General features: G+C 39.4%; 1 protein-coding gene across 1 annotated transcript in view; it reads left to right on the top strand.

Annotated features, from left to right (window-relative positions):
- The first annotated feature begins 947 nt into the window (after nucleotides 1–947).
- The window catches only part of LOC122555216 (uncharacterized), a 49,051-nt gene continuing 35,427 nt past the window's right edge, over nucleotides 948–14,571 (top strand). The window contains exons 1-4 of the mRNA XM_043700980.2: nucleotides 948–1,372; nucleotides 3,014–3,070; nucleotides 9,523–9,560; nucleotides 12,808–12,948. Of these exons, the coding sequence (XP_043556915.1) occupies nucleotides 1,232–1,372; nucleotides 3,014–3,070; nucleotides 9,523–9,560; nucleotides 12,808–12,948 (377 nt within the window). The 5' untranslated portion in view covers nucleotides 948–1,231. The remainder of the gene's footprint in view (nucleotides 1,373–3,013; nucleotides 3,071–9,522; nucleotides 9,561–12,807; nucleotides 12,949–14,571) is intronic.

Here is a 14,571-nt window from a genome sequence, read left to right as displayed (position 1 = left end):
TGGGCCTAGGCATCCTAAGGCTTAGTCACCAATGAGATTAAATTTGGATATTAGATTAGATTAGATTACAGTGTGGAAACAGGCCCTTCGACCCAACAAGTCCACACCGACCCACCGAAGCGAAACCCACCCATATTCCTACATTTACCCCTTACCTAACACTACGGGCAATTTAGTATGGCCAATTCACCTGACCCTGCACATCTTTGGACTGTGGGAGGAAACCGGAGCACACCCACGCAGACACGGGGAGAACGTGCAAACTCCACACAGTCGCCTGAGGCGGGAATTGAACCCGGGTCTCTGGCGCTGTGAGGCAGTAGTGCTAACCACTGTGCCACCGTGCCGCCCACCCGTGCAAGAGGTCAGGGGTAGAGACATTACCACTGCACAATAACCCTCTGAGTTGAAATCCCTCAAGTTTGGTTTTAACAGAAACTTTATCGAGAATAAAATAGGCAGATGAAGAAAATGGAGATTAAGTGATTTGTGAATGTGATGTGTTCGTGTGATCAAAGCAATGTACTGTTCTGGAGGCTCAATACTAACTTGTACATTTTTTAAAAATCAACTTACTTATTAAACGCATATGGAGTGTACACTGGCAGACACTACACAGTACCACTAAAGCCCTTTGGAGCATTAACCTGGGCCTCGCAATGACTAGTGAGTGGCATTACTAATGAGTGTCGTCCCTCAATGCCAACGTGTATATTTCCTAAACAAGATATTCAGAGATATTATTATGCAACATCTTTTATTAAAACCCTCAAGGAGACCCTGTATTGCCTGAACATCATCAGCAAAATAACCTAATAAAAAAGTCTAAACAAAACAAAAACAAAGAATTGCGAATACTGGAACTCAGAAACAAAAAAAAGGAAGGTCACTGGACCCGAAACGTTAATTCTGCTTTCTCTGCACAGATGCTGCTAGACCTGCTGAGATTTTTTCGCCAATTTCTGTTGTGGAAAAAAAAACCCTTGCTACTCATGCCTTACTCGCACTGTCGTGTGTTAATTTTTGATCGGGTAAATGCGGATATGTGACCTTCCCCTTTAATGACAGCAGTCGGTGCAGGTACAGGAAATCTGCGGGAGCGGAAAACCCGGGGCGGATCGATTGGGGCGATCATTCCGTGCGGCATCTGCGGACACATCGGAACTTGACCATCCCGGCTCTGCTCGCACATCGCTGGCAATCTGCTTTCTTTTGTCTCCCCTGTGCAGCCATGGAGTTGGCTTGGTTGCTGCTTCTGCTGGTTGTGTTTTATGTTGCATTTCTTTACCGCTTTACCGGCGCTTGGACAAAGGCTGTGGTCCGGGAGAAGGGGAAAGCGGATTGCTCGCTCCAGTATGGGCTGAAGGACATGGTAAGTGAGCCGAGCCGAGCCGCTCCGAGCCAAGACAAACACCCCAACTGAGTGTGACTGGCCAATCCCTACATTCACTTCTTGCATGTTTGTAATTCTTTTTCCTCTCCCTGTAGATTTTTCAACTTTTGCCGTTTCCACAGTTTGTGTTATTTCTACAATCGTCTCCCTTTTTATATATCCAGCCCAGCCTCCCAAGTGTCTTTTCTTCTTTGCAGGGTTCAGTTTTCTTGCTCGGACATACTCACTCAAATATCAACATCTCCTCCCCCTCCAGTGCATACACACGAAACCATAAAAATAGATAACCACGCAAGCCGATTAGATTTCATTTCCTGTTGCTATCTCATAAATTATAAGGTTTGTAGAATTTGAATAAACGTTGCTAAGACAATCAAAATGAACCAAAGTCAATAACTGAGAGTGCTAGAAAAAGGCGTGAAATCTTCATTGCTGACCCAAAAGTGGGTCAAATTGATCCTATAATAAGGTACAATATCTGGTTCAATTTGACTCCACTGGCAATTTCCGCACTTGAACATAAATCAAGTCATTTCTCATGTTGAATTTGGTTCTGAATGTCCTTTAATAGTTTACACCGGTGATGACTTCATAAGTATTAAATGAAACGAAATCACAACTTCTGTTAAGGAGTCCTTGTGCAGTCTGGCTGCTTTATTGAGTCCATCAAAAACAAAGGAAATCCTTCCCAAAGGCCAGAATCTGACAGAAATCAGATTTTACCATTTTAAAAAAAACTAACAGAACTGCGAATGCATGAAATCAAAAACAAAAACAGAAATTGAAGGAAAAGCTCAATAGGTCTCAAGAAGGGTCACAGCAAGTGAAAGGTTTACTTTGATTTCTTTCCAGAGATGCTGCCAGACCTGCTGAGTTTTTTCAATATGTATTGTTGAACAGAAAACCTTCCTTTCTGCTCCAGTGGACTTGTCACATTTCTCTTCTAGCTATTCCTTCATTACTAGTTACATCCTCGTGAATTTGACCTGCACTCCTCTGTTGCTTTTATACCTTTTCTAGAATGAGGTGCCCAAAACTACTGCAATTACAAATTAAGATAATGTCCAAGTTTGAACTGAATTCTAGTGAAAACTGAGAATTCTATTTGTCTTTTAAAGCTTTAACTGTTTTTCCTGCCAAATATTTTTGATTCCCGTCTGCTACTAAGGCATGCTAACTTTTTAAACTTTATTTTAAGTTACATTTCTGTTCAGTTTTTTTTATAACATTAGATTAGATATGACGGTGTAGATAAGGTACTGAACAAGTTGCTTACCAGTTGACAAACTATGTAGTTTATTCTATGAGGGATAATGATGTATTCCGACTGATTGCCAAATGGCTGCATGCCAATAAAAAGGAACTAGGACAAAAGTGAGTGATTCAAAGTTCAGTTAGTGGTTATATTCAATTTAATAAAAATTCAACAGAATGACTCCAAACACAAAAAAAGCGATACAATTATCCTGTTTCTTCTTGGGTGGAATTGATTAGAAGTTGATTTTTACTAAGTAATGCTTTTGTGATCCAACAGTCATTCATTGATCATCTTATGATTTAAATAGAAAGAAGAAATAAACTTTTAAAGCTATTAAATAGTATTTTTGTACTATTTTGCAGCCAGCACTACGTCTGTCTGGCCTTTCATTGAAAATAATGGCACATCTGTCAAACACGGTAAGTGAATATCTTGGAATTCATGATTTGGAGATGCCGATGTTGGAATGGGGTGGACAAAGTTAAAAATCGCGCAACGTCCAGCAGGTTTATTTGGAAGCACTAGCTTTTGGAGCACTGCACCTTCATCAGGTGGTTCTGCTGATGAAGGAGCAGCACTTTGAAAGCTAGTGCATCCAAATAAACCTGTTGAACTATAACCTAGTGTTGTGTGATTTTTATTTTGGAATTGATCTTGAAAGAAATGATTATTCAAGATGAACTTTGTACCTTTATTTTTCTGGCCATGTGATTGTTGTGGAACAAGAAAGATTTGTTTCTGAAAGCATTATTGATTTTAATGCTTACCCTTGTATTTATGTAGGGGAGTTAAAAATGTGATAATGAGAATAATATCTTCAGTAAAACATCAGACAAACCTGCATTTTCAGATATTGGTAACTCTAAATATACTGTAAAGGTGTGAGGATATAATAGTTCCAATGATGCACTGTCCTGATGCACTTTGTCACAGAACAGTTTTTCCATTTTTCTATCCAGAGAGTTATTGATAATGTCAACAGCAGTGATGCATTTTTCAAAAGAAAAGGAGAAAGATTGTCTGCAGAAAAGATTTTGGATTGGTGTAAGGCTGATTTTATTAAAATAAGGTAGGATCTGGCCAAAATAGATTGGGAACAGCTACGTGAGGATAAATTATAGCAGAAGTGTGGAAGGTGTTCAAAAAGGTACAGCGCCAACAGGTTCCCTTTCGGGTGAAAGTTTGGAGCAACAAGCCCAGAGAGCCATGGATGTCTAGGAATATTCAGGACTGGATAAAAAGAAAAAGAGAGGTGTTCAACCGATACAAAGGGACCGATACAAAACAACAGAGGCTGTAGAGAGTATAAGAAGTGCTGGGGTGGATCTCAAATAAAGCAATTAGAAGAGCAAAGGAGAGGCAAGAGAGCACACTGGCGGACAACATTAGGGAGAATCCCAAGCCGTTCTAGAAATATATCAAAGGAAGGAGAATAACCAGGGAAAGAGTAAGGCCAATTACGCACTGAGGGGCCAATAGGTGTGTGAAGCTGGACAACATTGGTAGAATATTGAATCATAGAATTTTACAGTACAGAAGGAGGCCATTTGACCCTTCGTGTCTGTACTGGGTCCCCAAAGTGCAACCCACTTAGTCCCATTCTCCAGTCCATCTCCATAGGCCTTTAAAGTCATCACCTTCAAATATATATCCAACTCTTTTTTTTTTTTGAAACCGCCTCCACCAGACACTCAGGCAGTGCATTCCAAATCCTAATAACTCTGAGTAAAGAGGTTTTCCCTCATCTCACACTTTCCCAGCGCTCCTGCTGATAATCTCGAAATTGCGACCCCTGGTTACTAATCTACCAACTAGTGGAAACAGAATATCCTTCGTTACCCTGTCAAAATTGTTCATAAATGTGAACATCTCAGTAAGATCACCTCTTAATCTTCTCAACAACCTTCCATTGAATAAGTTGCCCACAACTTAACACACTACTCCAAATGTGCCAGTGATTTGGAGAAATGTAGCATCACTTCCTTGTGATGTATGTCACTATTTATAAACCTAAGGATCCTACAAGCTGCCTTAACAACTGTTTCAATTTGCTAGGCTACCTTCAGAGAATTTTACACTTGAACCAGTCCCTCTGTTCCTGTTCTTCCCTTAAAGTTATACCATTGAATCTATATTATCTCCCCATGATTGGTCTACCAAAATGCATTAACCCTCACATTTCACTGCATTGAATTTCATTTGCTAGGGGTCTGCCCATTTGGCTAATTTGTCAATATCTCTCAGAATTCATTCAGTATCATCCTCAATTAAGCATTCTCCCTAGCTTACTATCAAAATTTAGAGATTTTGCCCTCAACACCCATAGAGTCATAGAGATGTACAGCATGGAAACAGACCCTTCGGTCCAACCTGTCCATGCCGACCAGATATCCCAATCCAATCTAGTCCCACCTGCCAGCACCCGGCCCATATCCCTCCAAACCCTTCCTATTCATATACCCATCCAAGTGCCTCTTAAATGTTGCAATTGTACCAGCCTCCACCACATCCTCTGGCAGCTCATTCCATACACGTACCACCTTCTGCGTGAAAAAGTTGCCTCTTAGGTGTCTTTTATATCTTTCCTCTCTCACCCTAAACTTATGCCCTCTAGTTCTGGACTCCCCGACCCAAGGGAAAATACTTTGTCTATTTATCCTATCCATGCCCCTCATAATTTTGTAAACCTCTATAAGGTCACCCCTCAGCCTCCAACGCTCCAGGGAAAACAGCCCCAGCCTGTTCAGCCTCTCCCTGTAGCTCAAATCCTCCAACCCTGGCAACATCCTTGTAAATCTTTTCTGCACCCTTTCAAGTTTCACAACATCTTTCCGATAGGAAGGAGACCAGAACTGCACGCAAGATTCCAACAGCGGCCTAACCAATGTCCTGTACAGCTGCAACATGACCTCCCAACTCCTGTACTCAATACTCTGACCAATAAAGGAAAGCATACAAAACGCCTTCTTCACTATCCTATCTGCCTGCGACTCCAGTTTCAAGGAGCTATGAACCTGCCCTCCAAGGTCTCTTTGTTCAGCAACACTCCCTAGGACCTTACCATTAAGTTTATAAGTCCTGCAAAGATTTGCTTTCCCAAAATGCAGCACCTCGTACTTATCTGAATTAAACTTCATCTGCCACTTGGCCCATCTGGTCCAGATCCTGTTGTAATAAATCAGAAAAAGCAAGGATCCAAACACTGATCTCTGGGGAATATCATTTTCAACTCAATTCCATTTTGAGAAATGCCCATCTATACTTATCCGCTGTTTCCTATCTTTTGGCCAATTCTAATTTATGCTGCTGTGGACCTATAAATCACAAACATTTCTAACTTGCTAACCAACCTGCCATGTACATGAGTATTTGACATCCTTTCATTACTCGGGAAAAGGAAGATGTAAGTATAGACTTTGAAAAGATGGCCTATAAAGTTCTTGAGCATACTGATATTAGAAGCGAGGAGTAATTAGAGGTTTGTGTGGATTCATAAGGGGACAAATTCCCAGGTCCAGATGAGTTGCATCCAAGACTGTTGTAGTAGACGAGGGAGGAAATGTAGGGGCCTGACCCAAATGTTTTAATTGTTTCTGGCCGCAGGCAAGGTGCCAGAGTACTGGAGAAGAGCTAATGTAGTTCCACTTTACAAGAAGGATTGTAGAGAGAGACCAGAAAACTGTAGACTGGTGACTGTAACATCGGTAGTGGAGAAACTATTGGTGAAAATAGTGAAGGAGAACATTAATCTCCATTTAGAGAAGCAAGGAATAGTCAACAGGACATTGTTTGAGGCAGGTCGTGCCTAACGAATCTAGTGGAATTTTTTGAGGAGGTGACATATGTTTAGATGAGGGTGGGGCAGTTAATGTGGTTTTAAGATTCAGCAGGGCATTTGAAAAGGTCCCACATGGGAAACTAGTCAAGAAGATAAAAGCTCATGGGATCCTGGATAACTTGGCAAGTTCAATCCAAAATTGGCTCAAAAGTGGTAGAACATTGAGGCTGTTGATGGAAGGCTGGTTACTGGTGGGCAGTGTAATACCACAGGGATCAGTGGTGGGTCTATTATTGTTTGTGATTTTCATGAATGATGTAGATGAGAATGTAGGGATGATGATAAATATGTTTGGATGACACAAAGACCTATATCCTTGTACTTTAGTCCTGTAGAACTCAAGGTCAGTATTCTATTAGTCTTTCAACTTTTTTTTTCTCTATAGGAATTCCTTGAGGTAGATATTTTCTATTTAACTTGTTCAGAGCGGCACGGTGGCACAGTGGTTAGCACTGCTGCCTCACAGCGCCAGAGACCTGGGTTCAGTTCCTGCCTCGGGCGGAGTTTGCACGTTCTCCCCGTGTCTGCGTGGGTTTCCTCCGGGTGCTCCGGTTTCCTCCCACAGTCCAAAGATGTGCAGGTCAGGTGAATTGGCCATGCTAAATTGCCCGTAGTGTTAGGTAAGGGGTAAATGTAGGGGTATGGGTGGGTTGTGCTTCGGCGGGTCGGTGTGGAATTGTTGGGCCGAAGGGCCTGTTTCCACACTGTAAGTAATCTAATCTAATCTAATCTCTGGAGCAGGTAGGACTTGAACCTGGGACTTTGGCTTAGATGTAGGGAAGCTATCACCAGAGCTCCCTGAAAGTACAGCTCACCTCCCAGACAACTTTAACCAATCTGTTTAGATTTGCTATGACATACGTATCAACCAGGTGGGACTTGAAACCAGGTTGATCAATAGGGGGCTGCAATGTAATTCCTGATGATGGAATATGATGTCACCCACTCAGGGCACATGCTGCACCCTTGCCGTCCTCTCTGCTTCCTCAAATTGTTTTCAACGTGGTGGAATACCGGATTTATCAGCTCAGGGAGGATGGTACACAGTAATCAGCAGGATATTTCTGCGTTCATGTTTTACCTGATGCTATGAGACTTTATGGAGTCTGACTCAATTCCCAGGGCAACTCCCTTCGGATTATACACTGCTGTGCCATCACTTCTGCTGGATCTGTCTTGCCAGTGGATTAGGACATAAAGATGGTGGTCATTGTCTGTAAAGTATGTGTATGATCATGTCAGGCTGTTGCTTGCTTGTTGGTTTTGTGAGACAATTTTGTTCCCTAAGGTGCTACTTCAAATTCATTCTTTATTTAACTACCTTTTATAACTTACTGCTGTAACTGACTATAAATTACTTTCCATGTACCCTTATGAGGCATGGAGTGAACAAGTCGAAAAACAAACTTCTTGATATTCCCATCACTTAAATAATAAAGTATGTTAACAAACCTGTAAATGTTAATAGTATCTCTCAAATCTAAAAAGCTCAATCCATTCAACAGGTGAAGTTTTGTGTATCGCACTCTGACCATTGTCTTGGGTACGAGCCACATCCACTCGAAAACCACATTGAAACTTTGTTTGAATTAATGACAGGAGTGCCTAAATTTCTGATATCTTTCCTTGGTGATTGATTTGAAGAGCAGTTAGAGGGATGCCAATGTAGACTAGCTGAGGAACATTTGCTCATCTTATATTCAGTGTTTCTATGTCTTTAAATGTGTTGGGGAGCCTGTTGTCTCATATTCTGAGCCCACTGTACCAATCACTGTAATTTTCCTTATTCAAGTCCTTTGGATATTGCATAAATAGTACATAATTATTGAACTACAGCTTCTTATTAAGGACAAATTTTGAACTGTAGATACTTTAACCCAAGATCTCAACAAAAAAGAAAGTGCTCTCGACTCTCCAGTCTGCCGTATATTTGAAGCCAGATTTAGAGATAAAAAGATATGAATTAAAGCAATTAAGCTACCTATTGCTTATACTTCTATGATCTAGATTAAACAACTCTTCTGTAAAGTGCCATTTCTAGTTTAAAGTAAATCAAACTGGATTGAGCCGCTTTTGAAACCCAAACACAGTTGTTGCTTCAAATTAATGTGATATTTTGTATTTGTCCTTCTGACTGGTCAAAGAAAAGCAAGCAGGTGGTTCTGAGTCTTAGGTCTTTCAGAGCTGCACCTGTTGTGACAATGATTAAACAATTAGAGTAAAATTAACTTCTGCCATCAAAAAATAATTTCAGATGTGCTTTCTTAAGAGGCAAGGTGGTTTTGACTGTGCTTTCTGCAATATATATGTTAAACAAGAGAGATGGATCAATAGGCAGGTTTGTATTCCCTCCTGTAACTACCTCCAGATCAAGCCGCTAACAAAATCTAGTCTTATTCTTTCAGTTTTGTTTTAGGGCAGACTTGTTGAGAAATAAGAACTGCAACATAATAACATACCAGTTGGGATTTTTTTCCTCTGACAGTAGTTGAAGTAGTTGTAACCTAGCAAACATTCAAATGTGATTTTCTCATTTTCTAGTTTATTTCATTTTAAGACAATTAAAATAACATTTCTTAAAACATAGTCCATTTACATTGTAGGATAATGTCTGACACTAGCTTTCCCTTAAACTATGCCCTATTTTGCATCAGACAACTGCTTTCAAGGTATGAGCATTGTTGCAGGAGCACTATAAGGTAATAAACATACTTTTTCCACATTGGTCATATGTTAAATTACTTTCAGGTGAGGCTTTGTTACGCTGTTAATGAATAGTATCTTTATGGAGTGGTTTGCTGTTCTTTGTCATAAAAATAATAGCCTTGTTTAAGCAGATAAGTTATTGTAGTAGTCGGCCCAATATCTATGTGGTGGTTGTCACACTGGATTAAGCAAATGCACCTAAACCATGGGTGTTTCACCCAAAAGTTTTTGTTTACATTTGATTTCCTTTTAAAAACAAACTTCAACCTTGTGTGAATGAAGCTCTTTATCATTGCTGTAATTTTGTATTTTATGGTTATTTTTCAGATCTTTGGACAGCTGATTTTAATTCCACTGATCATGAGGTATAGTATTTGCAAATGTTTTAATTCTTCAGTAAGAATGAAATCACCTGAAATTATAAGACCTGATCACTGAAATTTAGCTAGAATTCACTGTGCCAGCATATGATGTCATCTGCTGTTCCTTTGGCTCACCCTTGCTCATTTTAATTAAGCTTTTCACCATCAGTTGTTGTAAGTGGGATATCAAAATAGTGCAGTATAGGGCACTTCAGATCTGCTTGAATACGCTAAGCAATTGTGTGTTTCCTTAACCAATTAAATTTAAGAACTGTTAACACACACATAGGAGCAGAGGAGGTGATTCAGCCCCTCAAGCCTGTTCTATGACTTTGGATCATGCTGATCATCTACCCAATGTCATATTCCCATAACATTCCTATATTTCCTGATCCTATTGTCTTGACTTAATTAAATGACTGAGATTCTATAGCCCTTTAGAGACTTGCAAATGTTTGGAACCTTCAGGTGAAGAAGTTCCTTCTCATCTCCATCTCAAGTGGCTTGCCTTTTATTGAAACAGTGTCTCCTAATTCTAGATCTCACAGCTGGGGGTCAATTGAAAAATTGTTAAATTCTATGAGATTGCCACTCATTCTTCTGAGAACACAACAGAATTCGGGCACAGTCTCCTCTCTGTCATTCCTGTCAGACAGTCCATAATTCCAGGAATCAGTCTGGTGAACCTCCACTGCATTCCCTCTCTGGAAGGTCCATTGTTTCTTGACAAGGGATTAGAACTGCACACAATACTGCAGAGGCTGACCCTCCAGTGTTCTTTAAATTAAAGCAAGAATCCTCTGTTCTGTACTCAAATTGAATGATATGGAGATGCCGGTGTTGGACTGGGGTGTACAAAGTTAAAAATCACACAACGCCAGGTTATAGTCCAACAGGTTTAATTGGAAGCACTAGCTTTCGGAGCGCTGCTCCTTCATTAGGTGATTGAATGAAGTATCAGGTCACAAAGCTAAATAGAGGGAAGGCAAGATTAGATTGAGAGAGAAAAGTATCGGAAGTAAAAGTTTAAAAAAATTATTTTTCCAGACTATACAACAGTAATTAAAACTGGAAAGAGAGCAGTACGCTCATGTAGAAGTTAATTTTTACTGCCAGAGAGACTGTTTAGCAGTAACTAAGTCTTATCATGCTATTAAAAAAGAGTAATTAAACTGACATGGATAAGCTAAACTATCTGTGGGTGAGTTTAACTTTCTTATAACCTGCTCAGATTCATTGTGTTTGCTTGGTGAGTTTTTAGCAAAGTACCAGTTTTGGGAAGGTCATGTTGGATCAGGACATCTTGGAAAGCACCTTCTGGACTTTTGCATTTTAACTAGAGATCTATCCATAAGTGATGAGCTGAGTTCTCAGGAACATCAGATGTTCAACTCCTTGTTAAGATTTTACTTTACGTGTTCGTATACACACATCATAGGTATAATGATACACTGCTGGAGCAGGTTGGACTTGAAACCAGGTCTCCTGGCCCAGAGGTAGAGACACTGCACCATTAAAAGAAGAAAAGATTTGCCATGCATTGGTCAGGAATTGAAAGTGAGGCCCCCTGCATGGTAGGTAAGAACCTACCACTATTACAAGCCAGCTTCGTGTTCAATACGTTGGAATGATGATCATTAATAGATTTATTGGCCAGATGCAATGATAATTAAATACCAGCTTTGTTGGTCTCGTTGTTACTTTGACAATCAAACTAGGTCCATCATGTGTTTGCGGATCAAACAATTAACTGTGCCATCAGCTATACCAAAAATCAACATCAGTTGAATACATCCAAATGTTTTAGTTTTATAAAATCCTTTGTACAGGATAAAGGACAATCTTAATACAATAACTGCATTGATGGTGCTACATGATGGCACAGATTAAAAGAAGGCTGATTTGCTGACACCACCACATTGGCCAGTTAACAGGAGACCACAGTTTTCCAAACATATCATCTAAATGTGCCATGGAAACTATAATGAAGAGGTTACATTTTGTTTAGTCTTAAAGTGCCCCCATCAAAGTGAAATTGTGCTTAAAGTACAACAGTGATAAGCAGCAACTGGTGCAATATGCAAAGACTAATGTGAAAATCTAGAAGTTACTAAGGTCCCTATAGGTGGAAAATTTAGAAATAATGCCATTTCATGTAAGCTTCCACTATGATTGCTATAGGAAGCATTTTAAAAAGCTGCACCTTCTTTGACTGGGGATAACTAGATATGAAGTGGTTTACTAAGTCAATATGAAATTAGTTTCTCTGGGCCTGAGTGGCTGAGCAACCTTTCTCATCTTGAAAAACTGACTCTATATTTAAGTAATGCTGAATTTCTCCAATATGTATGCAGTATTCATAGGTTTTCTTTTAAAGTTTGATACTTCATCTTCTACATTAAGCTCCTGTTTGAAACAATCTTCGTTTCATTCCCTGTAAAATGATTAAGAAGTGCAAGATAATCAGTACTTTAATCTCCTGGTTTGCTGTCAATGAGAATTGTTCAATATGACTAGCTGCTTGACATCAGTGTTATTAGGTGCTTGAGATTTTGGGAGTGGATATTAGAGCTGAATTGAAATTGACGATGATCAAATCCAAGCCACAGAAATTGTGAGATCTTTTTGTGTCACTTTCCTTGAGATCTGCGATGAGTGCCATTGGTTCACTGCAAAACTAGATGATTGAAGTAATTGCACCTCTGCTGGTCTGATTTGTAGTGCACTAACTCCCGTCCCTGCTATCTCCACCTTGACATTCAAGAAGTAGTGGAAAGATCATCTAGTATATTTTGGTGTTAATTTTGCTGATGTCTATTCAGCTGCTGGGAGTCTGAAGGATCAAGATTGGGCCCATCCTGTGGTTTTAGTAGTCATTCACACTTGCCCCTTTCTTTGAGCAAACTTCTCTTGAGTTCGGATTCTATTCAGGCCTTAGCATTCTGTTTATACTGAGTGTCCAATGTAGATTTAATGTTGATGCAACCAACCTAATTTACATTTGCAACCTAGATTCAGAAACTTAATGCTGCTTAGTTGTATTTGAAAGCAACTAAATCTGAACAAGGAACTTGAGAAAAGCCTTGTGTTAGACAAAGTGAGTGATAGTACTTCTGAGAGCAATCACTTGGCTCAACAACCCTGTTGAAAATGACCTTTGGATGCTAGCCAAGAGAGAGAAAGAGGGGAAATACAAGAATTGAACAGCAATTTAACATCAATTTAAAAAGAAATGTGCTCCTGTTTCTAGGATAACCAATCTTACCTTGTTGCGGCACCTAGTTATTCCAGAAGACCCGGTGTTCATTCCTATTGTTGTTCCTGATGGAAACAGTGAACCACCAAGAGATAGAACAAGTGACAGTATTCTAAATGAAGTTCTACAATTGAGGTGGGTATTCAGGGCTGGGTAAGGTTTAACCACAGACGTTCTCAATAGGTGTTTTGTTTCCAAAGTGATGTGCATATTTAAAAACCTTAAACCAGAAATTACTAATTTTGATCATTTGCTTTTATTCTGAGACAGTTGCCAGAGAACCAGTGAATTTTAATGAATGAATTGCAAATTAAGTTTCTTACTAGAGTATTTCATGAATCATAATTGTACAATGCACATGTTTATATAATCTACAACGTAATTTAAATTTGAATTGCTTGATAGTATAATTAAGTTGCAAAGAAGGGTAGCACTCTAATGCCTGGTTTATAAACCTAGTAAAGCAAGGGAATTACAAGTTCAATTTTCAAAAAATTTGAGTGTCTCTTTTTAAATATGTTTCAAAATGGTTTGCCTAATACTCCACAATGGATGAGATGCAAGTGATTAATGAGGTAATTCAATCTTTATCACACATTACAAGCTATATTATTGCAAAGTCAGAAGTCATACAACGCCAGGTTATAGTCCAATTGGTTTGTTTGAAATCACAAACTTTCAGGGTGTTGCTCCTTCGTCAGGTGAAGTTACTTGTGATTTGTGAAGCTCGTGATTTCAAATAAGCATGTTGGACTATAACCTGGTGTTGTGTGACTTCTGACATTATCCACCCCAGTCCGACACTGGCAGCTCCACATTAGATTAATGCAGGAACCAGTGTTGGAATTGGTCAAAAGTGCTGGCCTGAATCAAACTCTGCTTAGGTGCATACATCACTTAAGATATGAGAAGGCAGCAGAGATTTCTTGCACTCCTGTTGCTGTATCTGTCTTGCACAGTCTTATGCTGTTCAGCAGTGTTTATAGATATGTCCATAATTGATGTGACTATATGTCCAACGTGATATCTCAATTCTTTGCCCTCTTGTCAAAAAGGACACATTCTTCGTATATCCTTGTATTTCTGATCGTTAAACGTTATCTTATCATTTGTTAATTTTCTATATTTATTGATTTTTTTTTCCCTCACTTCCTTTGAATGCAGTTAATTTCCCTTTAGCAAGTCATGTAATTGGCATTTTCAGTATCTGTAACATGCATCGTATAGTAAAATCTTTCCTCACCCTTTTGTAAGCTTTTTAAAAATTTTCTCTTTTTGCCCTTCTCTGCCAAACAAATGTTAAACAAGGTAGCTAATTTTCCTTTAATTTCATGAGTATTAACCTTCTCAAGTACTTGTGTACAAAATTAATCTTTATTAAATTACAGGCAAGTTATATCCATGTGATTACTGTCACCCATTATCTTAGTTAGCTTGTCAGAGTTTCTCTAGGATTTTGAGGCTAACTTCATAACCAGATTTTCCAGTCTCTAGATCATCCACGATGGGATGCATAATTCTGGATGCATGTTGAGACACTGTGAATGTCCCGATGAACTGACCTATGCTGGAAATGTCTTGGAAGTGTGAATTTCTTGCAGGAAAATCCCCTGTCTTCAGCCAACTCTAACGTACTATCTGGTTAGTAGTGTGGGAAATGTTAGATTAGAATGTAGTCTAACTCTTGGGTAGCTACAGAACTGACTATGCCCTCATCACATTCACTGAGCCCACCCCAATTCCCTTTCAACTCCAGAT

The sequence above is a fragment of the Chiloscyllium plagiosum genome, unplaced genomic scaffold (genome assembly GCF_037043375.1).
Source record: "Chiloscyllium plagiosum isolate Xiang-an unplaced genomic scaffold, Cpla_swu_hap1 HiC_scaffold_12, whole genome shotgun sequence".
Classification (NCBI taxonomy): domain Eukaryota; kingdom Metazoa; phylum Chordata; class Chondrichthyes; order Orectolobiformes; family Hemiscylliidae; genus Chiloscyllium; species Chiloscyllium plagiosum.
The sequence above is the reverse complement of the archived record's forward strand: the minus strand, read 5'-3'. Positions and strand labels throughout refer to the sequence as shown.